The 27,312-nt window shown below is 36.8% G+C and overlaps 1 protein-coding gene across 5 annotated transcripts in view; it reads right to left on the bottom strand.

Annotated features, from left to right (window-relative positions):
* The window catches only part of LOC148673559 (transducin-like enhancer protein 4), an 85,352-nt gene that overhangs the window by 19,305 nt on the left and 38,735 nt on the right, over nucleotides 1-27,312 (bottom strand). For all 5 annotated transcript variants that reach the window (XM_088630168.1, XM_088630170.1, XM_088630166.1 and 2 more), the window contains 7 exons: nucleotides 7,468-7,587; nucleotides 7,217-7,270; nucleotides 6,807-6,959; nucleotides 6,110-6,242; nucleotides 4,106-4,299; nucleotides 2,461-2,537; nucleotides 802-1,051 (listed from right to left, as the gene is read on the bottom strand). In XM_088630168.1, the coding sequence (XP_088486294.1) occupies nucleotides 802-1,051; nucleotides 2,461-2,537; nucleotides 4,106-4,299; nucleotides 6,110-6,242; nucleotides 6,807-6,959; nucleotides 7,217-7,270; nucleotides 7,468-7,587 (981 nt within the window). The remainder of the gene's footprint in view (nucleotides 1-801; nucleotides 1,052-2,460; nucleotides 2,538-4,105; nucleotides 4,300-6,109; nucleotides 6,243-6,806; nucleotides 6,960-7,216; nucleotides 7,271-7,467; nucleotides 7,588-27,312) is intronic.

The following is a 27,312-nucleotide window of genomic DNA, read 5'->3' as shown; positions in this document are numbered from 1 at the left end:
CGTCTGCAATCCAAACTGCAGATCTGTCTGTTAAAACACCAAGGGATAAAGATGGATTTTTAAGAACTCTTATTAAAAGAATTCTTGTATAAAAAATAGTTACATTCAAATAAGTCAGCAAAATGATGTTCAAGTATGTATATACAGAAATGTATTGTACAGTTTTATTTTTAAAATCATCACAAAACATCCTCTACTCTAACTAGATCTTACAACTGTTACAAATTTACAATATCTGAGACCCCCTTACATTTCAAACACGTTCAAGTTTGCAAGAAGTCTTAATTATGTTCTATTAACTAAGCAAATCCACAAAAGTGACTGAATTTCTCTTAAATTAACACATTTTCATCCCCATCATTTATGCTAAAGCAATAATCTGTTTTATTATAATTTATAATTCTTAATGTTATGATGATACACTGGTATGAAAAATTAACACACACAACGCATCCTGCATTTCTTATTAAAAAGCACTTCTTGAACCATCCTTTCCTTTTACACTGCTGAAAAGGAAGAAATCATCCCACTTTCTGCCGCTTCATCCCTGTGCTTTCAGGTTCTGCTCCCTCTCAACCACTGTTCACATCTGTTAGCCTCGACTGTGCTTTGTGGTTCTGGCTTTCCGCTTTTCATCTTGCATCAGCTGACTGCCTGTGACCTGCCTGCTGCATATTCCTTTCACAACGTAGGCAGGGCTTTTGAAGCAAGTGAGACAGCGTGCACGACAAAAGAGGAAGGGCCTGGTCTAATTTAAGCTGGCATCTCGCCACGTCACTGTAGCACTCAGCAAGTACTCACCAGGCAGTCCAGCTGAGACACTGGGCTCTTGTTGCCAGGGTGACTGATGTCCCAGACCTTCACACAGCCCTTGCCGCCGGTGTACACGTGTCTGGTGGGGTTGCTGATGGTAACGGCGCACACCACCTCTCCGTGACTCAGGGTGTTGATCTGTCGGGCATGCCGCGGGATCCCTGGGCCAATCAGAGCGTCGGGAGGGAAGGGGACGGGCTGCATCTGGCCATCGGCACTCACATGAAATGAATAAGCTCTGTGGGTAGTGGAGAGTGGAGATTAAATCACAGGGCATGCAAAGGCAAACCTGCAGCAAAAGCAACTTTCCATTCATTTTATTGGAAGGATCCCGTCATTCTCCAACTTCAAAATGAATCAGTTCACAAATACTGGCAGATCCTTTCTGAAGAATAATGTGTTAAAATAAACTATATCAAATGGAGAAATGTCAAGGACTATTGAAACCAAAAATACAAAGATATTAAAGATGGTCTTTTCAGAAGTGACCACATATGGAGAAATAATCTAAAAGATATAATTAATAAATGGATGTATGAGATTTTTAAAATAAATTCAATTGGTAATAAGGTAATTGTATTCACCACCTTGCTTTAACTATCAAAGACAAAGAACGATGAAATACAAAAATGTAACAAGCTGACAATGCATTAACACTTCACAATAGTTTTTTTACAAACAATTACACAGTTTACTACAGTAGATACACTTGCCCCTGGAATCTGAATTTATCAGAATTCAAAAAGGACGACCGTAAAAACTCAATTGCAGACAGATACACTGAATGTACTTCATATAGGTATTTCATTTTTGGAGATCTGTGATTTTTCACTTCCTTAGGCAAGTATTTTTATTATTCCCAAATGCAGACTAAAAGAATTAAAGATCCAGTAAATGCTTCTTAACTCCTGCAAGCTTGCACTGAGCGCTGGTGGTAACAGAGTGAAAAACAATTCTGGTGTGCCTCAAATGCTCAACATTTAATGGCTTCTGGCTTTAGTAAAGAAAAGAATGCCTTTGCATATTCTGGACATGGAATACGAGCTGACAGCACTTGAACTTATCACATAAAGCATGTGTTTCTCCATCAGCTTGTCAGTCACTGTTGTGATTATTCTCACTGGACCAGGCTCAAGCCAAGACTACATTTTTATGAAACCAGTGCAATGATTTTGGTTACATCAATTCACTTCTAAGCAGGCTTTTATTCACATTACAGATCAGCCACAAATTATAGTACAATATTCAGTTTGTTGTAAACTAGTATTTTACTGATCCTTCCCCTTCCAAGATTTTTCACACTGTTTAAAGTTTCCCTTAGCAAAATGGAAAGGGAAATTCTATTGGAATGTATGTCAATTGCTGTAAAGAAACATCTTAGAACATGAGAGTCATAGCAGAGGGCCTTACAACTTTCTGCACTGTAGCATAAGTCTTACACAAAGATTGACTTGAGATAATCCAAATTAAAAATGTTGAGAAAGGCTTTTATTTATATATATCCTACTACATAACTGAAGAGAATGTGCAGAAAATCAATTTTGCTCAGTACCATAGCCGTCTACATCAGTCTCTATTCACACATGGAAACCCTTCAACTGACACTTAGATTTTCAAAATGAATAAACTATAAAACAAGATACTTACGGCTTTCCTCCAGGGATTCCTGACAAATTTGGAGGGATCCCAGGAACACGCATGTGATGATGTGGATCAAAGCCAACCTGCAGTGAGTAGAACCAATGTCCAATTTCTGGTTTCAAAAATACTATCTTAAGTTAAAGCACACTGGAAAAAGTGCACTCTCATGATCGAAACTTCACATTCCTTTGTATTTTACATATAATTTAATGAAGATAAAAGCAGCTTTAATAAATAACAGAAAAAATAAATTAAAAAAAGAACTGTTTTATATCGAACAATGGCTAATGGATTGTTACATTTCGGCACAATCATTTCTGAAACAAACTTTTGAGTTGGAAACTGCCATCATATTAGTTTATGACAGAGAAATAAGCAGGTTACTTTTGACAGGAATGGAGATTACACTCAACATATAAAGAAATCTGTTTATAGTGGCTATTTTGATTACTGGCAACATCTTGCATTTATTATTTATTATGTAATGTATGTCCACACTTGTTTATAAGTGTACAGTAAATTGGTGACCAAAAGAGCACACAAAGCCAATTTCACATTATATGACTTATCCCAAATTATTTTAACTTTGGTTGTTTGTTCTGGATATAAAACTACAAATGCGGTCATGGTGAAATCTTTAAATATATGTATTTTCTACAAGTATTAGGGAATGTACAGAAAGATAATTGCTGCTTATTATTTTCAGATTATTTGTTGTTAAGTGTTTCTTTGCTATCTAAAGGATTAATGTTGCTTATAAAAACTGAAGTATCAAGAGAAATATTAATCAGTTGTAAGCACAGGGATGGGCAGTCCAGGCCCTGTAGGCTGCTGTGTCTGCAGGTTTTCATTCCAACTCAGCTTTTAACAGCCTAAAAAGGATTCTTAAGCTTAACACTGTTCAGTTTAAAGGGACCCAGGTAACAATTTCTCCCAGCTCTTCAGGTGCTGCTGCTTTGAAAAGAAAACCTGAAGCTTTTGGCCCTCCAAAACCAGCGATGTCTATCCCTGGTAGCAGCACAAAAAAGCCTGTACCAATCAGTTGTAGATACAGATACAGTTCATTTCTAATTAAAGAATTCGACTGTGTTTTGCATTCTACTTGGATTTAAAGCACTATAGCCATTAGAAACACACAAAACAACCAGTATGTTTTCTGTACGGTTTATGAATACCCCTCCATTTTCTAACTTTTTCATCCAATTCAGGGTTGTGGGGGAGCTGAAGCCTATCCCAGCAAGCATAGGGCACAAGGCAGGATAAATCTTGTAGGAGACACCAGTCCATCACTGGGGACACACACAGGCTCAAACACACTCACACCAGGGCCAGTTTTCCCAGATGTCAATTAACCTACCAGTACACCTTAGAACTGTGGTAAGAAAGCAGAGTATCTGGCACAAACCTGTGGAAAACATACAAACTCCACACAGATAGCACTCAAGGATTTGAGCCTAGGGCTGTATTCCAAGAAACCCAGTTTAGTATGAATGAAATTCTCCATTATCTATTACTGAAAAATGAAAAAAAAGAGTAACATGCATTATACATATGGCCAAAATGAGCAACGCAATCTAATTCTCCCACATTTTTCAACTCGATTTGTCAGCTTTCCTCCAGCTCCCATAGATCTGGGTTCCTGGACACTTACCACCTGTGACCGGCCGTAGGCGGCTGCTGCAGCTGCAGCAGCTGCAGCTGCGCTCATCTGAGGAGAAATGTTGTGTAGGCCAGCATAGGCAGTCCCTGGGCTGGTCAGCTCCCCGTTCATGCCAGCATGGGGCACAATGCCAAAGGGAGCAGGGTAAGGGCAGGGCACTGCCATGGGTGCCCTGAGACCAGGAGCTGGAAAGGGAATGTGGGGAAAAAAAATAAGAACTAGAACATTTACTCTCCCCCTCCACACACACCCAAACAGCATAGTTCACTGTGTTTCAGATGTTTTAGCACATACATTAAGCAATGGACTGTCAGTTTCCATGTGCTCTCCTAAATGCTTTCCTAGGGTAGAGGTTTTGGATTTTAGAAGTTGCCACATCACTGGAAACTGTAGCTATAGTGTGGTCAAGGCAGAAGGTTTTCCTAAAAAAAAGAACAGATAAACGATTCTCCTGGATGATACAAAAATAGCCCTCATCTTTCAAAGCCCAACCTTTTCCACATTAGTTTCACAGGTATGCAGAACAGGCTGATGTTGCAAAAGTCAAGACAAAACTTAACTTCTGAGTTTAAAAAACTGTCTACAAAACACCTGAACCTTCTCAAGACCTTAAGCTCTTGAATGTCTAACTTATGAACTCTTCTTTTGCCAAATATAACTCCATGCTGCTTTCTAGAATAAGGTTCTGAACACAGAAATATATTGCTAGGATACAAGAAAGGTTATTTAATAAGAACAAAAAGACCAAAAGATTTCTCTTCTTTCATAATGAATTTAAACTTCAGAAATGTAAGGTAAGTGAACTGATGTTCTATTTCATTTTAGTTCTGCAATGTTTTAAGCTTCTTATTTTTTTAATATATTTTCTGCAGCCAAGTTTTAAAATATGTATTTCCTTCAAATCATAGTAATAACTAACTGCATGTTAAGTAAGATCTTATCATCTTGTATATTCTTTTTTTACATAAAACATTCCTTCTTTTTTACATTAGGTCAGTCAAAATGTCAGTTAATCAAAAGTGAATGAAGCGCTAGAATGTAAAAAGAAACCCAGAACAATTTTAGAAAGCTAAGATGAAGATCCTTAAAAATTTAAGTCTCCTGCTCTTATGATACTTGGTCCCAGATGAATTACAGCTGAATCAATGCTTTGTTGGAATGTATTACCCTGTATTAAAGAAAGGCTGAAAGGCCAAGTAATTTACATACATTTAAAGATGCAAACTACAAAGTTTTCTAATCAAAGACAGACTAATCAAAGAATGGTTCATTTTTACATGAAGTGGAGGTAAACAGTACTCAGGCATTAGTATTGTGTGTAGTGGAAGGCAATACTGATCTTCTTTTGTGTACATTAAAGCAGTAAGAAGGATTCTCAAAATCATTACAGGAGTTGAAGTAATGATCTGGGACACAACTGAAATTAACTATTCTGCCATCCTGGATGGGAAATCTGCCATCATTGGCACATAAAATGTATTATCACAGGATTGATCATTGGGGGATACAGACCAACAGCTACTTGGGAAAGAGACAACTCTTTTGATCATCTTAAAGCTTGACTATGTGCAAATAGTGAGAAAGTATGGATGGTTAAATTCAAGAAAATGGAGGAATTGTGTTCATCACAACTACTGCCTTCAAAACTATTTATTGAGAAGAGGCTTTCTACTTCAGATGACAGTTTTCTAATGCCTTGTGGAAATGCAGCAGACATTCTCTACTGCCAACAGGCAGTTAATTTGCACAGCTAAGCTGCTCCATTATTCAAGCTTGCAAAGCAAGAGAGCAGCCATACAATACCCGACGCTTTCTTGTTTTAATTAAATAGCACTGAATTCATCTAAGTACAACTTTAGCAAGCTGAGCTTTCTGTAATGCTAGACAGGTTTGCCAGGAAAGCTGGTACGCGTAACACCCCAGACAGTGGGAGAATGCTGCCAGTAGCTTTGTAACCCTCTGCAGCTTAGCAAACACTGAGCTGCTTTTTTTTACCTAATGGGTCAACTCCTGGTGGTTTGCCAGGTACAGCCCTCAATCCTGGGGTGGAATTGCTGCCTGGAGTTGGAGCATCTGAGCGTGGAGTTGGTGTGCTTGACTTCGATACTGGAGTGGTAGATTTCTCATTCTAAAAAGGCAAAATAACCATATAAAATCCCAATATAACAGCCTTGATTTGGACATTTGATAAAGTGGAATTTTTCTATGTTAATCTAAACTCACATTAATAGCACTGTGATCACTGATGTGTTTTTTGCATTTTGTGTATAGGTACAGTGTACATTTCTATTAATTTATTTCTGTTATATGCTCTTCTCACGCTATTAACTACAGCTATAATGATGCCTCCCCCCAGCCAGCACTTTGATTTGTACTTAATCACCTCTTGTTCTTAAATCGGTTTCCTAACAGGACATCCTTTAAGATTTTCTGGATATAAATGAGTGTATTATGAGCTTATCTAGAAATAATGCTATCCACTTCACAATACGTCTTGATGAGTCAAAAGCTGTACAATAGCAGTACATTACTTTAAAACAACAGCAATGTAAAAAAACAATTAACTTAAAGTACCTCTGAAAAAAAGTGACTTAACAGAGAACATTTAAAGACAGCAGATATGTAACAAACCAGCTGGAATAAGTCATAAGGGTGTACCACATAATACTTAGTCTAATGTTGCTGAACTTACAAGATTAAGCTCTTTGGATTTTGAAGAGGGTGTACTACTGGATGAAGCAATAGAGGCTGGGCTGATGGGCGCATCTTTCTTGATCAGCCGGGTCTTATCCAGTCCGTTCTCCCTAGGCGAATGTGCTGGGCTTCCTCTTGGAGAAGCAGGATCCTGAATCAAACAAGAAAGGGCATATTGCACAGAAGGGAAACACCATTTTCTGTGCTCATGAAAAAAACTCTTCCTGCTGCATTTCTAATTTCTATAGAGGATTTCATTAGATATTCACCATTTAATGCTGTGTTCATTCTCAAAACCTCACAGATTTTCACAGATTATAATGCAATGTACAAACAGTAGTTTGACCTTTTTTCTGCTCTGTACTTTAAAAAAGGAATGGGTCTTAAAAGTAATAATTATTAGCATACCTCATTGGAAACATCAACAACCAAATTGTCATCACTCTTTTCTCCATCACTGTCCTAAAGTCAAGAAGAGAAAAAAAACAACATTCAGTCCAGCACTGCTCAGACCATATATGCAATGTCTTTTTCCCTCCCTCATGTCATTTTGCTACACATCCAAACAAGGAAGTGAAAACATGACATACTGATCTAAGACTCCTGTCTGGTTTCCATTCCCCCTTCAGAAATCAAAATTCATCTACCGTGACACTCACATATCGGGTTGCCAAGTCTTTGTCATCTGTTTTCTGTTTCTTGCTATCCGAGGAGTAATCTGTCGAGTTCCTGTGTTTCTCTGTGGCTCTGAAACTGGCTGAAGGTGACACTGAAGAGCTCTGAAAATGAAAATAACTGTAATTTAACTTTAACCCACATACACACCATGACAAACGTACTGTACAATGGTGAACAAAACCCTCAATTCTTGTTGGTTTAATAATTTCAGAGTGCAGTGGAGATCATCTGACAAAAAACATGGAAAATCAAACAAGTACATTTTGAACTTTCAGAATTCAGACATGGAAGAATAATTTGACTACAACTAACAAAAGAACATGAGGCTGAAATGTCACTCCTCATTAACAATTGATCATGCAGGTCGTAATGGTAGGAGTATTTTCATTACCAGCTATGGATTAAAAAAAGTACAAAAAAGTAAAAAAAAAGAAGTGGATTGCTGCCATTACAAGCAACAATACCAAGATAGTTATAATCTCTTCAGACAACTGTTTTCTTTTTATTATAATTAATTTATTGCTCCCTTTAAAAAATGGCTTTGTTGTAAACACTTGATTTTCATGTACTGTATGTTACTGTTTACAGTGTTTTTTTCATCCTCACATAACTAGCTGCCAATCTTATAAGCACAAAACAAGTGGAAAACAAAAAAATATGATTCTTCTACAATGACAAGTTGCAAGAATCTGTGGCAAAGCAGACAAAAGGAAGATTTCTTGAGCACAGGCCTATGGTTGTAGACACTCCGGTCTGGTTGACCCCATGCAGTCTTCTCTGATGAGTTCAAGTGACAGTGAGTGGCTTGGCCTCAGCACCCAGCGATGCTGTGATTTAGCTCCCTAATAAAGCTACACTCCTCACTTTCCTGTGAGCCAGATAAAGAAGTTAATTACTGTGGAAGCTGACAGTGTTTAATTGGGCCATGTGCCAACAGACACTGCCTCCAGCCGAGCAGCATTTCAGGTAGGGGGCCATCAGAGTATCTCTATGAATCGAAAAATGCTTTGAAATCCTTACAGGAAAACACAGCTAGGAAGCCAGTTATGATTAATGACAACACAATAGTTATTTTAATTATTTAGGTTTTGTTTTAATACATGGCCAAGTGTACACATACTCCATGCACATTTAGGAACATAAATGCTCTCTGGTACAGTTCCAAGGTTGCACAAAGCTACTGAATGCTACCTTACTAGACATCCAGACCTATTGGCAATTCAACAGCAAGTCTGCCTTGAAGGATAACAATCAGGGTTACATTCCCTGTGAGTGACCAACCCCTTTTTCACTCTGGTGCAAATATTTTTCACCCAAAGAAATATAATAGAAATGCATTTGATGTGTTTTCTGCAAGCAAGGAATTGTCAAAGTCCACATATATTTGAAACGTAACCATATTTCATGTAGTTAAAAAGCCTCACATGTGTCTCTTTGAGGCATATTCAGAATAATCTGCTATTTGCAATATGTGCTTTTCATCCATAAAATAAAACTTTTTTGCATCATATCTCAACAAATGGTGAAGCAATGATTTGGGGTATATTAGAATAATATGCTAATTCAGCACTTCCATACTCAGGAGGTTCTGAAGTAAATTGCTGAGTGTGAGTGATGGTTTTATTCAATTTACTTTAATAAAAATAATTATATTTGTACTTTTTAGTGTTTATTAGTCCAAGCTAGCTATGGTAAGTATAAAAACAGATCTAGCACTGGTTAGTAACGTACATATCAAATAAAAATTAAAAATACTAATATTACGTCATTAAGATGTATATCATAGTAAAATAATAGCTTATTATTTAAAAAAAAAACTAGATATTTTAATCTTTTTTTATAGCTCTTTCATGTAATATAGACACTATGCACAGTTTGCAACCTATTTTGGCTAAGCCAAAGTTACCAGGGTCTAACCGAGAAATCTTTATGAAAAAGGACTGGCATATCCCATAACATGCTGTAAAAACACAGAAAATAAGTCTCTCTTGTTAAGCTGATAGTTAACATAAGGGGAAAAGTGGATGAGGGGAAAAAAATCCAAAAGGAAAACAGCAAGGGATGAAAAATTACAGTTCCTTAGAAAGAAGTGCACGGGAAAATACTGCAAGCATTTTTTTTACTAACAGCTGAAATGCTGCCAAGCAAAACCAAAAATCAGGACATTCAAATCACTCACAATATATGTACCCATTAACCTTCAACAAAGTAATAAGCCCATAAATTAAACCCTCATGTAAGTCTTTCATTAACATGAATCTAAATTAATTTAATTACATAATGACAGACTCAGGTGCTGCTTGACTACTGTTTTTCTGGAGCTCTGCCAGAAACAAAGAATATAATACTGCATATACTACCCATATTTCCTTCCCTGTTTACAGCTTTTTTAAGATAAGTGAAGAACTAGGTTCTACATAAAGGATCCAGTGTGATGGGCCTCTTGACCATGTCACTGAAAGGCCTAGAAATTGCACTGGGAATAGAAATACTAAATGGTAAGATGAAAGACAACCTTGAGGAAGTCATGACAAAAGAGAACCCAAGTTGCAAACAGTCTTCAGTTATAAATAGTATTTTCCAGCAATGAAAAAGGTTCATGGCTTAACGGCTCATAGAAATATCATACAATATGAATAGCAGATGACGTGGGCATGAAAATACACAGACATATTGCAACATTAAAATATGCAATATTCCAATATACAGAAACACTCAAACATTTAGAAGAAATTCTTTAATATTAAGAAGACATCCACTTTAAAGCATCAAAAAGTATCATTTGTACAAAAACTTGCACCATACACCATACAGTTGTCTGATTTTTTTCTGCCATAAAGTAACTGTGCAGGTATATCAGGGTTAAATACAATCTTCTTTGGACAAACCAGAAGTACTTTTTCTTCAATTAGAAAAGCAAAACCCTGCTTTTACCTGCAAGCTCAGTGCACCAACACATATGTATGCATAAGGTATCGACAGCAGCAACCTCAATTTTAAGAAATTTATAACTCATGAATAATAAATCATTTGAGCTGCATTTGCAAAAATGCCTATAGCTTTTGTATAAATAAATGTCATCTATCACAAAGAACTCAGTGCTGAGAAACTATAGTAAATTCTAACCACAAATCCTAGGAAGGAGGTTCATTTGAAGGAATATCACTCCTGTTCTATGGGCTGAATTATTGTAGTTAGGATCCCTAGATGCAAGAAGAGTAAGGAAAGGAGTAGTTACAAAGACTTTTAAAATTCCAAGAATTTAACATTTTTTGTAAAAATATATACAGGAATTTCATAAATTGTAGGTCATCTGAGGAAAGAAAACATTGGAAATCTCTGGAAAACACCAGTCCTAATTTTCAGTCTGGAGCTTAGATTATTAGGCCTGGCTATTATCCATCTGGAATTAGAATTTTTTAAAAACAAGCTAAGAATATAAAATTGTTTTAAATAAAAAAAGGTTTGTGTTAATTGTCCCACTCCTACTTTTCATTATAAAGGGCACTTCACAAAGTATTTCCAGTTTAAATATAACAAAACTGTTTTAGATAAATATTTTGGTGGTTTAAATAAAATCTTTGCCTGCATTCTTGTGAATTACTGCAATAAGTCTGGGCTACACTAAAGACAGTGGACACTCAAAAAATGAGCTAATGAATCATTAATGCTCCTGCTTCACTAAAAACCATAACTCTTAAAAAGCATCATTACTGGGACAACCTACAAAACAAGAGCACTAAATCCAGTTTAACTCAATCCGATGTAACATATATATATATGTAATGAAACGGTAGGCATATCTTTATGAAGTGCATTTAACATCTTCAATTAGGTTATATCACATCCAAAATTAATACTTATTCTGGTGAAGGTACAGGCCCTTCTGCCACAGGCATTCTTATATCACTGTAAAGGACAGAACGACTAAGTATTTAAAAAAACAACTAAACTTTGGCTCAGGGATCTGGAAAAGCTTTTGAGATTCAATCAGAAACCTTTATTTCTAGGTGTTTAATAGTGCTTTTCCTGCCATGGTTAAAATGCAGCCACTGTAATTCAAGAGTAGTGGCAAAGACCTCCAATCAGAAAGCGTGCTAGACTTCCAGAAATCAAACTGCTGCAGCAGCAGCTGTGGTAATACTTCAGTAGCTACAGGCTGCAAAATGGTTAGCTCTGGGAGACAGCTGATCCCAAGGGAAATGGCTCCTTAGATAATAATGCCACACAGAACAAAACGGTCCACACATCGAGCTCCTATCACGTAGGCGCCATTTTTTCCCTCCAAATGTAGGTCGCAAACACCATGGGAACATTTTTCTTGTGCTATCTGCGACCTGCCTCTTTCTTGCAGACAGCGATTGAAAGCAATTACTGGGTTTCGCTCAGCCTGAGCACCCCCAGAGAAGGGCCCGAATCTGATTTATTCTTAATAGCCATGGACCATTGTTGTATAAGTGTGGTATCGACTACATTCAGCATCAAGTGGCTAGCTTCAGCGCCATGCTTACATCTACCTTATCCACTGTTGTTCACAAACACTAAGGTATAGATTGAATTGAATTCCTAAATCATGAATTGGGATTATTGGAATTTTCTGGTAAAGGAAATGTGAGCTGCAATACATCATAAATTGACAAAAACTCAAAGGAAACAGAGTTAGAGCTACATAGGTTATAAAATTCCCTTTTTATTATCTGCTGAGATATATATACTTTAGGACTATCTGCAAGCTTTCAGATAACACTACAACCATCTATCTAAGTTAATTCATAAAGTGAGTGTTCTGTGATGGAGGGGATGTGGGTGTCAAAAATGGGTCACCTTTGATAAGCTGTATCTCATGAATGGGATCTCACCCAGACCTAACATTTACACTGTAACCATTTCCCCCACAGGCAAACATACATAGAAATGTTTATCAAAATAAATGGAGGTGAGGTAAAACTGATTGATTTCACATGGAACGACCTTAGGCTATAACTTGACAAATTTCCTCACAGATACAACTGTAATGAGAAGCTTGAATTCCTTTACTGTGGAATTTTGTTTTTGAGGTGGTTGTGCTGTACTCTAGAGACAGTTAGGAAGTTTAGTTCTAAATTAAATCACACCAGTTACTGTATAGAAGTACAGTAACCCTCAACAAGACAGTCTGCTTGTCCTTCAATATCCCAAAATGCTATTTCAATTTTTTTATACAGTCAACTAAATTACATACAACAAATCCATCAATATAGCACTGCATGACAAAGGACTTCAATGTTAGAAAGTCTTTGTAGGCTGCACTTAATATAAAGCTACCAATTATATTTCTTGATTTTTAGAGTGTTTATGTTTACTGGACATAACCTCACATTTGTGTCTCATTTTACAGAGCTGCCATATTATAAAGGAGTTATTTATAATATTATCTTATTAATTTAAGACATATTAAGTGCTTTAAACCCTCATTGAAGGTACTTAACATTATCATCATTCAACAGCAGAACCTGTAATAACATACTCAAGGCATACAACAGTGTCCTCCTTAATTAACAGCCTAATTAATGGCCCATAGGTCACCATTCACATCTAACACTTAAGGTAGTTGTTTTAACGTGTATATGAATGCTCCAATAAATGAAAGAAGGCCCTAAGTCAACGTTGGTAGTCCACTGCACTAGAGGATTTATATTTGTTATACTTCACAGATGTTTCACTATTAACAGATCTTTGAAAATTTGTCAGTACAAGGTGACTTTGCAAATCAGAAATAAATTCAATCACAAAGTTGTAAAAGATGAATATCCATTTGATTTTATAGGAAGCTTTATGTTCTTCCCAATGACACACAGTTCTCTTTGTTAGGCGGTCTATTATTAAAAACAGCAGGCAATCGCTGTTTAAGCGAATGCCATGCAACTGTGATGCCATTCAAGCATCACGAAAAGTCAAGCATTCTAAAATGTCAGGTTTTTAAAAGATTCTCCATCACTAGGTACCCCAAGAATACAGAGCAAAATAAAAGTGATATTCTGAAGAGTTAATGCCCCCTATATGTACAACTGAGCAATCCCAACCTTGAGATGAAAGACAGTTTTGTTTTCTCTTCTGTTTTTGAATAATGTGGATGAAACAATGCCTTAAGAGAAATGTGGTGTTTTGATTGTTCCTCATGTTGTCTTTACTCACTGGGCACAGCACACCCTTACATTCTTGTAAAGAACAGAAATTATGTAAATCTATGATTCTTGTTTTTAGCACATTCTTACCGAAAACAAGTATGGTATGCCATACATTCTGTAGAATAAATGACCGCAATTGTGGAACTGAAGATTAGAAAGTGAACAAAATTTAGCATCGTGTGTGCCTGAGTAAAAAAAAAAGCACTTAAATCTTCTGACAAAGCTGATATATTCCTTCAGCAGTATAAACAACAATCTGGGAAGAATTGCTCAATTCTCAGGCATTTGCCGTCTTTGTGCTGTTGCTCAGCTCCCTTCTCTCTCTAACACAAGCCACTTACTCACAATGGCAATTCAATCAAATCAATACATTGCATTGGATAAGTGCGCATTATTACATTACCAGTAGCTCTGTATGATCTCTTATGCTAAGCAGGTGGCAACCACCTTTTAAAAAAACACTATTACTACTAACCATTAATCACTTTTAACAAAACAGAATAAATCCATCTATTTAAAGTGCTACAATAAGTGTGTATGTAGCCTTGAATATGTCTGAGTAATAAAAACAATGTCATACATGTTTAAAGCACTTTTCATCACAAAGGATCCCCAAGTGCTTTACACACAGAAGGGGACCCACTTCACTAAACACTGAAGTGCAGCACCCACCCATTACATGCCAGCAGTCCAACTACACAACAGATCAGGAGAGCGTGTGAGAAATTGATTTACCAATTGAATTAAGGGGGAACTTGAGGAGGGCCAGATTGTACAAGCACGGAGTGGAAATGAGCCAGGAATGACCATGCAGTCAGCACCTCAGGGCATCTCATCCACAGGACGGTATTCCTACATGGAAGTGTCCTTAGCCACCATACTGCCACGTTGGTTTGGAAGTCCTGGTACAGAGTGCCTCCAGCTGGTACATCAACATCATTTGTAGCAGAAACCTGGATTTCCTTGGAGGTCTCCTATCCCTGTACTCACCAGGCTCAGCCTTGTTTTACTTCTATCTCCACCAATGCCAGCTGAAACCAATAACTGTCAATGGTTTGAGGCTGATGAAGGGTTTGACCTCTGTTGTGTCTGTTCGTGATTCATGTCTTTACCTTCGATAGAAATGGTATAACTGACTTGTTACAATTTTAACTTTTCTACTAAATTGTATTTGCTTATAACTTTTATTTAAATTCTGCTTTAATTGAATTGCTTTAAATAATTAAATTAGTATGGATTTAAATTATGCTGAATTCTCTGGATTATTAATTTATTAATGAAAATATGAAGAAGTGCCTATTACAGAGTGTGCTATACATTGAAGGAACAGCTACTATTTCAACATTTGCTAATGTAAGAGCTACGATTTTTTTATAATTCTCCCAAGTTAAAATACTGCACATTTATAATTTTAAATTCTTTAAACATTATCTTCTAAATGCACTTCAAACAGCATCTCATTAAAAGATTCTAATTATTCAGAGAACGGTGTCAATAACATTTCATTTGAAACATACAGAAGTGAATAAAATCTACAGTCTGAAACAAGTCGTGTTTGAGAGCAAATCAATCACACAAAGGACTCTGAATACCCTCCTCCAGTTCACTTTTGCCACACTGATGGTGGCAAGATAATTGAGACACAAAGTGATTGGAGCAGCTGGGTCAGGACAGTAAGAACAAGAGAAAGGCATAGGCCATTGAGGACAGCATGCCATCTCTCTCAAAGGCTATGAAAGAAATGATGTAAAAGTTTATTTTAATTCTATATTAATCGCTTTGTGTTACCTCAAAGACTCATGGTTCTGTTATGGATACAATCTTTAATTCTGTCTTACCCTGAAAAGTTAACAAAATATTTCAATTTCCTGTGTATAAATACACTATGTCATTCTGAAGAAGATTTAACTCTGTTGGAAAAACAATAACTGAACAGGAAAGCAAATCAATCTTGGCAGATATAGTATAACAACATATAGACCAGTTCTCGCACTCACATCTATCTCAGCAAAGCACATTAAACCTAAACAAATGCCATTGGTCCCTATACTCATTTATTATGTTTGTACTGCATCATCAATATATATTTTATGTATATAACACACACAGAAATACCTTTTATACATTTATACAGTATACTAAAACCAAAATCCTGTCATTTGACAGCGCTACAAATCAGTGCAATGAAACTCCAGACTGTCAGAAGCACATAACAGCTGTTATTTTGTAACAAGTAAGCTGCCTGTTCTGAGCTGGTTAGAAGAGGAAGCAGGGCAGAATTTGAATGTTTTCATTTTTAAACCCAACCTGTGCTGTAAGTTTTAAAAGAATTAAAAACTGCCCCAGTGCAACAAAGATATTTTAACTATATGATCCAAGCCTTTTATTCTGGGATTTTGCATTTGAATGGTGCACAACGGTAAGAGCAGACAGTTTTAGTTTATAATAAAGAGAAACCTTGAAAATAACCATTATCCTCCAATAGCTGCATAATAATGAGAACTAGTAATTGTAAACTATAGTCAAGTTAGATATTCATCGGACAATGAATCTAGAAGGAAGCAAAAAAGTGTATATAAACATACCCTTCAACACCTTCCTTGCTCCTGGGTCCTGTTACGCTTCTAAAATTACCTATTTGTGAGTCCTCTTTCTCCCTCTATTGCAATCACTGTTATTGTCAAGCACTCCTGTTATCTCAGCCTTTTGTTTGTTCCCATTTGTATCTAATGCCTTTGTCAACAACCAGAGAAAAGGAAGAGCAAACAAGCAGCACAAACAGCAGGTCTAATGGCACCAAAGCTAAATCCTCACAATTATCCACCCAGCTGCTCAATCCATGTTCAGACTGTTTTCACTGACAGCACTGTCAACAAAGGCAGTGAAACCCAATAGCTGTGTGGGTCAATACTGTCACTGTAAACTCTCTGGAGCAGGAAATGCTATTGTTTCAGCAAATTCACAGGATAACTCAAGCACAGAGGGAGTGTGTGTGTGTTAGTTTTAGGGTCGACTGCCTGTGAACCATTCACCACTTCATGTTCTTCTTACAAGGTATTGTTGTGTGGTGGCTAGAGGTTAATGCAAGTCTATCGACAATTTGAAAGTGTGTGAAAAGGCACAGGATATGGAAAGACACAAATCCAAATGCTTCCACACATTGCCAGAGCAGAGGAATAAAGCAAATGAAAATGCTAAAGACACGACTACAAAATAGTCAGGAAGGTGATGGTACAGCCTGCATCAATTTTCATTCTGAATAAGTCGTCAGTTGATGTTAAGCTGGAATTGGTCAATACCCTTGCATAAGGTTAAGGAATAACATGCCATGAGCAGCAATTAAAAGAGGATTGGGTGCCATTGCTCAGCATTTCAGAATGTGCAGTAGTGATATAATGATAATAAATATTATGTTAGAGGTCACTATGTTTATACACTTGTAAACCACAGCAAACCACACTGGATTTGAAAGTGTGACTATAAGAACCTGACTTCTAACAACACTGTTACGTATAAGTACATATAATTTCATCTGTACCATCAAATCTGACTACATTACCTACATCACTTTCAAAATGCCTTTATTTCTTAGGAATCATGGGACATTAAGTATATTAAAATGAAAAAAATAGTTTTCTTAAAGAAAAAAACAAAGACACAACCAAGGATAATAGAAATACCTAAATTTCAAGAACTTAGGAGCAGAAAATGGACAACAATGGTGAGAATACCAGCAGGTTCAAATCTCTAAGAGTTTTTTAAATAATTTCTTTTGATTATTTTATATTTAGGTCATGCTTCAAGATATTTGTCAACCTCATAAGAAACTAACAATATAGTGTTCCAGGAATTTATATTTATATCACATGGAATATCACATTTATATTCTATGGAATGCTCTGAAAATACCAAATTTTCTGTAGAAATTAGCAGGAATGACTACCCAAAAAGCAGTTGGACTTGATGTATATTACATCATGACAGAAAATCAGTTGAATTTTCAGATTAAGCTAAATTGATCTAAACTGCTGATATACCTACTGTGCCCTGTGATGGACTGATGTCTTGTCTAGGGTGTGTGCCCTGTGATGGACTGGTATCCTCTCCAAGGTGTAGTCTCTTGCATCCTATGGTTCCAGAAGGTTTTAAAAGGCTCTGTAAGACTTAATGTTGCAAGACCCTTGCAGGAATAAGAAGCTTCTCTGTTAATTAATCTGATGGATTGGATGGATGAAAAAACAAAATGTTTTTTCCAAAACTTTACAACATTCAATTCTTGAAACGCCCTACACTATGACTACATCCACTGTTTATTCATTTTCTTTTTAACAAAGAAAAGGAGCAGCAACATGTTGTCACTTGATTGACACCAGCATCAACTGAAGTATTCAAATATATTCCACTGCTAGAGGCACAGTAACATAAGTTACGTTCTTCCTAATCTGCTATTCTGTAAGAGAAGAAAGTAAGTCAAATTTAAAATCCTTTAAAACCCTATAAAAGCTTTAAAACACATTTTACATATTTGTACATAGTTATTCCATTCTCATAGTTTAAACATTTTTCCTGGAGTACAGTACATCACAGGCAGCGCATTAAAATAGGTATTTAAAATGAATCATAAAAAACAGGCGTGCAAAATCCTAAACTTTTATCCTACATATAAATCCTTCATATTTTATTTCGAATATAAATTGAAAACAAATGTATAAAATGACATTAACATGTCTCTGAAAATAAAGTTTAATGAAAATATCATAAAGTTAAATTCATATAGATTATATTTTAGATGTTTTGACAAAAACCTAAGTATGGTTATGAAAAGGATGAGAAATACACTCCATATGCAATCTCATAAAGATGACTAAGGCTTGATTTTAATGTTTGATGCTTGATTTTTTGTGAAACCTTGGTTCATCTTCTATTGCTATTTATTCATCTTTTCCTTTAATGTATCCCAATATGCCCTGCTCTGTCTGGTCTGTTCCCATGGACCACTGTGCCCAACAACTTCATTCATCATTGTCCTCCTGCCAGAGCTACTGTAGCTGAGCATAGAGATGCTTCTGTGTTTAATGGCTAAAAAAAAAAATCTGTAACACCCCATTACTGTATGCTCACAAAGACTGGAATACATAAAGAGGACATGCAGGCAGTATGAATTTCTAAAGAGGATGCTATAAATTTCAACAGCAGGTTTTCATTTATTATTTAATTAAATCCTCCTTCCAAAAACTCCCACAACAGATGTTTACAGCTGCAGAACTGAAAACATCTGTCAGTAGCCATCTTTGGGGACTGCCACAGAGAGCATGCTGGAGTTTTAATGGCAATGAAGACTCTTTAATTCACACTTTACTGCACAGAAGAATGGAAGGTCATTCAGGAGAGGAGAAGAAAGGGGTTAAAATATTTCACTAGGGTGGTCCACTGACAGGGCCACCGTTCGTTTACAATCACAGCCCTGGAGGTAGAACACCTGAGAGTGGAAATACCAACAAAATGTGAAGGGGAAAAGGAAAAACACAAACATCAGCTTCTAACAAAGACAAGTCTTTCAAATGTAGCTTGAGCAGCTGGATGTTAGCAGTGGGGAGGGACAGAGTTTTTAAAAATTCCAATAAAAAACAAAAGCGATTATTTATAAATTTATCCTGCCTTTTTTTTTGCCAGACAGACCAATAAAACCTCCACTAATGCCTAGATTTACTAGAAAATTTTCTATTCATTTCCCCGCTGTAGCAGAAAGTAAGCTAATAACATCCCACCGAGAGTGCTGTCAGGCTAAATCCCTCAACCTCTGAAAGCGCTGCCTGGATAAATCTCACTTCACTTTTCCATTCCGCCAACCACTTAGGGCAGGGCCCTGGGGAACTCTCAAGCTTATCCCTCCTCACGCAATGTCACAGACACAAGCCAGAGTGGCCCAATCAGTGCAGAGAAAAAAGAATAAACTAAAGAGATTAATTCACAGATGTTCATGCATTTCACATACGCCGTGCCCTGTGGTCCGTTGCTAGGGCAACGGTAGACCACCAGTGTGCGTTTTATTGGCTTTATGAAGTGCATCTCAGGGACTATAGTCCGAGAAATGCTGCTTGATAATAGTGAGGCTTTCAGAAACCTTGTTCTGCGTTTATCCACATTTAACCCGCAGAGCTTTATTAAAGAGCATTGCTATGCAATTCCTCAGGACAACAATAGGCAGAACAGAGATGACAACAAAAAATATGAGGTGCAGAGGGGGAGGATATGGTAATTGCTATTGTGCAGGTTTTTATTCACTTGACATTGTTTAATATAATTCATTTTAAATTCTAAATCAAAGCCCCTTACTTTAATCTGAACCTGCAGGTTAGAGGGTTAAGGGTAATGGGGGATCTGCTTGCCTTTTAAACTACTGGGTCTTAAGAAAAGGGAGAGGGGTGTTTAGGAATCAAATGGATATAGCAAAATCATCCTTCGGCAATTAAATGCTTCAGTGACTTGAACTGGTTGCTATATAGATACGGTGCTAAACCAAGTCTTAGAGAGAATTAGCTCTATGTAGCAGAGGCAGGCTTACCATATGCAATACATTAATTCAAAAGTAAAATCTTATAGCTGTGCAAGACTAGAGGCAAAAAGCTTACGTTTGATTATTTTGTTATTAGGAAGGATAAAAACTGACAAGCAGTAGAATAACAACACATTTGAAAAATCTCCTTATGTGTTTCAAACCCTAGGAAAACGTTGGTTTTGCCCTAGTAGAATTATTGCTTTCTTTCAACCTTATTAAAGAAGGATCCGGACATGCACAGCACCTGGAAATGCTAAAGATTGTTCAAATTCACGCATTATCCACAACATGTGGCAAGGCTTAGATATAATTTATTATTGAGTCATAAAAGCACAAAGAGGAAGCATACCAAATATGTTCTGATTGTCTACTCAACAACAGCAAGAAATTTCAGGAGGAGGAGGTCTACCCAAGAGGCACAAAACTGAAGATGCAATAAAACAAAGCAAAAATGTCTATATTAGCCCTCTGATATATGAAACAGATGTGACAATTCATGCATACATAAACATACACAAAAGCATATGGTATTCAATTCCTGATGTATCTGTTAGTGATCATTTTAATTTGACTACATTTTTTCCATGTTAATTTAATGAAAGGCATTTATCATGTTGTCCGTATAGCAAATATTAAATATAATATTGTTTAGTCAACAAAAAAAACCCTAAGGAAGCATTTACAAATAATTTTAAGGATGTTGCACAGCACAGGCAGGTACATTAGTCCGCTGACACAATACAATGGGTCACTGACTTTGAGAGGGCAATGTTGGGAGACTGTAATACCTCAGCCTACAACATCCCTCTTTCCTTCAGCACAAGCCATCACAAACAGGTTTGAACAAGCCTGGTCTGGTGGTCGTAAGGTCGTGTGGGGATGGGGAGAGGGGCACCTCCCAGAAGCCGAGTGTGAATTATCCGTGGACTTATTGAAGGCGAGCAAGATGGATCGCTAAGGGAGGGAGGTGAAGAAGCAAAGCCTAAATGCAAATCACAATGAAAATCTCACAGGAGGAAGGGATACAGAGAGAGACAGTTATTTCATGGGAAAAAAAGAAAAAGGCAGCTAAACCCTAAGCAGGAATAAACTCTTATTCAGAAGGCCTCCTCTTTTCTTTTGTGACATGAGGCTCTCTGACTGACAGGAAGCCAAGGCCTTGTAATAGGATTTCCATATTATTTCCAACACCTGCCTAGAAGTTATTTGTTTATGTTAAAGGGGTCAGAAACAGCTCCTCAATTCAGACATCTGCTTCTAGGGCACTTCTTAGGAGACCATGGAGAAAGCGGCTTTGTTACCATGGAGATCTGCTTTTTCCCACTCTTTCACATTATTGGATAGTGTACTGTTTCTGATTTTATTTTGCCTTTCAAAAGGCCAAGTGTCTGTCAACTGAGCAAATCAACTTTTAAGCCCACTACATTAAAAATCTTATTTGATCCCTTTCCCAGAGCTGTCAATTAAACAGATTTTTTTCCACTGTTAAGCTGTATGCAATTAATTGAAATGCATACACTGAATACCCAAGAGTTTAGAAGGGAAAAAAATACTAATTGCACAAAATGAGTACATTATAATTGAGTGACACTTTTTTCCAAGTCAGAGGTGATATGGTATGGAAATTCAGGACCTTTTGTTTACTTTCAATTTATTTCGATGATACAATTTGATTTTTGTTAGTGAACCATGACATTCTGTGGGAATTATATAACATGTCATTTTTAATGCTGCAGGGGAAAGGTGTACGCGCTGTCCTGAAAACTACATCACAGGCTTGAAAGAGCCGGCATCCAAATCGCCCACCCTTTTCCTGTTGTCTCATTTGTCTAACCAATTCAACACACGACTGTATGCTCAGAGCAATTCCAAAAGAAAAAAAAAAACACCTAAGTGCAGCACCTTCAAATGGTTCCCATTCTTTATACAGCTACAGTTCGATATTTTGAATCAAAGCTTCCAAGCTGGGCTGGGTAATAATATGTAAGTAATACAGTCCAGGCTATAGTGTTCACAGCAAACCAGACTTTATGAGTTCACATACAATGTTATCTGTAAATGACAATTCCTTGCAAAAACCACAAGAATAAATCCACCATGTGGGACCACCTCATGCAGCGTTCTGCAACACCCAAGTCAGAGACGCTCGTTTTCATTTGGAGGATGTTTATCCGTGTGTGTCTGCTTTGAATTATACACTAAGTAGAAAATTGCTTAATATTTTATGTACATTATGTACAATTGCTGTAATGAATAATTTATCTTGTGGCAGTGTACAAAACAGCTGAATCGTATTATACTCCAAACACCGCAAAGTGTTCCTTTTTATAAGCAGATATATAACATATATTCTGTGCACCTTAATACCATATTATATATAATATGAAATGCCATACTATAATCCATAATACCCAACTCTTTTACAAAATTGTAGGACCAACTGATATAATGCAAAATGTTATTACCACAACTTTCAACAATGCTGTCAGTTTTTTCCCCTCCTGTGGCATAAATGCATGTGGGGCATGTATGGCTGCTTTGCTCATGAAAAAGATTCATTGTCATCTTTAATATATCAGCTGGCTGGAGCTAATCATATCAAATGTGATTTACACCCAAATACACAATTGAGAATTAGCTGAATAGCCACTGCCACAAGAGCCCTAGTGAAAAGCTCTGACCATGGCTTCTTTGCTAATTCAGTATTCATTACTGTTTGAATGCATCAGTCCTGCTGAAATGAGGCTTGCTTGAAAAATAGCCTCTCAACTTGCAGCTTGCTTTCATTTCCAAGGAACAGAATTTGCATCAAAGCATGTAGACTATGCGGTGTGGGTGTAAATCTCAACTTTAATCAATAAAACGTAGCACTCTATGTAGTTTAAGTAGTTGAAGCTACATTCAGATATGAATGGAGTAGCATCATCTTAAAAAGTACACCTTCAGCAAGGTTCACATCCCTTATTTCCAAATTGCACATCCTGAGCATTGTAATTTATTGAACAACTTTGGCTTAAGGTGATACAGCAATCAAAAAACATCATACACCATGCTAAAAATTAGAGATTTTGTATATACCTACCACACTTTAGAAATTTACCACACAGTAAATGTGTTAAAAGTCAGTTAATTTAAGGAGTAACTACAGTGTGCACTTACTATAAAAAAGGAATTATAATCTCCTCATAATCCATTAATGACAAAATGTGAGAGCTGAACAAATGTTTTCTGCTTGGGGGACTAATTAAGCATGGCACAGTACTGACTCAGATTTTACAGCCACACATTCGGTTGTTTCCAAGATACACATGTAAGTTTTGCATTTCCTTGCTCCAAACTGCCTCTTTAAAAAACTCAAACATCAAGCACAAGCTGCTGAGGCATCCATGCTACAAACAGAAACAGGTTAAACTTGGTTAGCACCTTTAAGACGAAATCCAGAAACGTTATACTAATTTGCGCGTGTGAAATAAAGATAAAGAACAGTGTGGAAAAAACACAAAAAACCTAAGAACAATCTTGTTGCACACACACATATATAAGGTATCAATGAATTTATCAAGAACAACTGTAAATTTCAAAAGTCCTCCTTTATTGATCATACATGATCATAACTGTTGGAGGAAAGGGGATTATGGATTTAAGTCCCTATTTTGCAATTGGGAAAAATGTGGCAATGAAAACTTAGTCCATCCCTGTGTTCCCTCTAGATTTTAGTCTACTGCTATCAAATTCTGGTTCCCCACAACAGCAAGATAAATTGAAGCATGTTTCATACTCTTTAAATCACATTAGTCAGTCCTACATCATTTTTTACCATAAAGCACCACAAAACACCCTTTTTCCAATGATAAAAGCCTTGTACTTATGATTCTGATATTTTGACAGTCTGGATAGTTTTTAAAGTTTGGCGGATTTCATAAAAAGACATTTCCATTCCGAATTTAAATGACCTTTAAGCCTTAACAATGTATCGATGTATTAAGCTTAAACAAGAGCTAATGAGTCAAAATGCAGAGGTGTACAGGACTTAATTATGCAAAATATGCTTCCAAGATTGGAAAACCAAACCATTCACATTGAACCCAGTATCTACTGCCTGAGGTTTAATTATGCGCTCTTAAAATGCGCTGAGGCTTATACATCCCATCGGTATTAGCAAACCACGCCAAGCAATCCTGCAGGAGCTGTCATGGGGATACGCTATAAGCTTCTCAGGCACAGCAGTAGTAGCCATAGTAATGGGTTAATTGCCATTGGAAAATGCCCCCCCACACACACACTTCTGTCACTCAGTTATTACTATGAGGGCAGAAAAATACTGAATTCATAACAATCCCAACAATAATAAATAAATAACAGTGGTGTGTGCACTTTTGCCAAATACACCGTTGTTAAATGGGTCACAGTTTTTTTAAAGTATTGAAGTAGCACATTTCAAGGGCTCCATATTTAAAAGGGACGAATAATGGTAAGAATGTAAGACATTTATTCAATAGCCTTTAAAGTGAAGAGCTAGAAGAAAAAATAGCTTACAACACAATGGTAGACTAGAAAGACTACACAACTAGAAGTGATAGGCTCATACAGCACACGGTGCCTTGCTAATTATTATTAGTTCTGCTTCACCGGACAGTTTCGTGATTAGATTGTAACAAATAAGAATGTCATACCCAATCATATCACTAATCTGTTCATATTCACCACCTGAGGACTGCCTATGTCCCCAAGATATTTATTCATATGTTCCACAAACAAACAATTAGAACACATTTTCTAGAATTAAGGTACCTGTTAGGATCCCTGAATTCATTTGGCCAGAGGCGAAGATCAATTAATATATAAAGAATTGCTGTAGTGCATCTACTGGAACAGAGACCTTTAATGAAACAATGTTTATTTTCGTCAGCAACCTGTGATAATTTACCATGCTTATCGTGGCCTCCTCTATTTTTAACATCTACAAATGTATCCTACCTGTTAAATATAAATAATGACCTGCACGCTCACAGATACTGTTAATTTATCATTTGATAATTATGTGCTAGCAACTTTTTCTCCCTCTGGTTTAGATTTTTCAACCATTTCATGAGTAACACATGCCCACTTGATAAATGTTGAAGGTATAAATCTTTCACTTCAGAAATGTCACAGGTCAAAATTTTGCCCTTTAAGCCTATCATTGGGCTGCAATGCATTTTGAAAAATACAGCTGTATTGCAATAGTTTTGGCCCACAAATTCTAAACACCAATGCTAAGGCTCATTCGTCAGTCTTCTGTTTCTTGAAATTTGGATCTTTGTGTGTCTGAATGCATCTTTAATTGATTCCATTATGAATTCTGAAATACACATTTCACATTTGCCAAGGTACATTTTTTTTAAGTCCCTTTCCAGCAATCAGAAGAATTTTCTCATGCAGTAAGACAAAGGAATCATGCCCGGCACCCAGGCTGAGGAACAGATCAAATCTGCTAGGCTGCCATTTTTACACCAAGTATTCATTACGTACATCTACTCCACAGGACAAAAGTAGAAGCCTTATGAAACAGATTGGAGTAACTGGTTCTACCGCAATCATAACTCTCCCAGGAATTGTAGTGCTGTACAGTGGCCTCCCCAAGGTGAAATTATTAATACAGGTGTCTTTCTGTAGGGTTTTCCTTGAAGGTAGGAATATATTAGAAGGGAGTATCTGTCTGTCTTCAAATCCTGGCACTGTAGACTGCATTGGAGAAAAGGGTTTCTACTGCCTCAGTACAGATCATTACAAAACATTATGCCAGATTTTCTCATACTCCACAGTATGTTTGACCCTAATGATTTGTTACAATTTTTCAAGGGTTTGACACTGACATCTCCATACCTGCAGAGTTTTTTTAAGCTTTCTTTACTTCTGTCTACACTATCACATAATTCCTTCCAACATTCTTAGAATTACAAGGACAATCATGAATTAAATGGTTTATGTGATGGTCTAGTTCATGCTAAAACCTTTGATACGTTAACTTGTTAATCCAGCAGAAATATATATATATATCCAGATATTCAGAGAGTTAAGAGAGAATAACAATGTTCCAAGAGTTGAGCTAAAGATTTGTCAGTGGACAATGTGCACATCAGAAGAATAAAAAAACTACAGGCCTTTTTTATTTCTTGGCAATCTGCTTAAAAGATTTCTGTTGTGGAAATAGAATCAAAAGTGATATAATACCATTAGACAATAAAAAAAGGTTACAAAGGGGAGGGAAAGGGTTTTAGGATTATGTAAAAGCCATATTGTTGAAGCTGATACCCAGGTTTCTTTCAAGAAACAGATGAATGACATCCTAAGATCAATAAACTACAAAAACTAAATGGGTTAGAAAGACTGACTCTTCTTGTTTGTTGATCACTGGATCTCATCTAGCAATTTTGTAAAAGAAGCCAGAGTATGAGTATACACAAGATGGCTGTGTAGCTTCTTCCAGACTTCCAAACTTCTCAGTTTTGAATGCACCTTCCTCTTTTGTCTTTTGGTTCACGTTTAGTTGCTAAGTTTGAAAAACTCTTGTCAATGCTTTTGAGGATTTTGAACACTCCAATATTCACCATTATATTCTTCAAAAAGGGGTCCTTACTGTATATCATTGTACCCCTTATAGTCTTATCCATCCATTTCCTTACCACGTCATCCAACTCAGGGCCAAAGGGAAGCCGGAGCCTATCCCAGCAAGCAACAGGCACAAGGCAGGATACACTCTGGAAGGGATGTCAGGGTGCACACTCTCACACCAGGGAAAGTTTTCCCAGAAGCCATTTCACCTACCAGGATGTCTTAACTCTGGGAGGAAACCAGAAAACTGACCAACTTGGAAAGAAAAAACAAACTCTATCCAGATAGTATCCCATGTTCAAAACTGAACCTAGGAAGCCAGTGCTGCAAGGCAGCAATACTAATCACTGCACCACTGTGCTGCCCTATGGACTTATTTTCTAAAATAAAAAGACTCATTTGCTTTTGCAATGTCAGTGTACGACTGTTTTAAGACTAGAAATGTATCTAGTAACCCTTCTTCATACTGATTTCAAAGCAGAAATATGTTTTGTAACGCTATTACA

The sequence above is a fragment of the Lepisosteus platostomus genome, chromosome 4, assembly GCF_059453375.1.
Source record: "Lepisosteus platostomus isolate fLepPlt1 chromosome 4, fLepPlt1.hap1, whole genome shotgun sequence".
NCBI lineage: Eukaryota > Metazoa > Chordata > Actinopteri > Semionotiformes > Lepisosteidae > Lepisosteus > Lepisosteus platostomus.
This window is presented reverse-complemented; position numbering and strand designations above follow the sequence as displayed.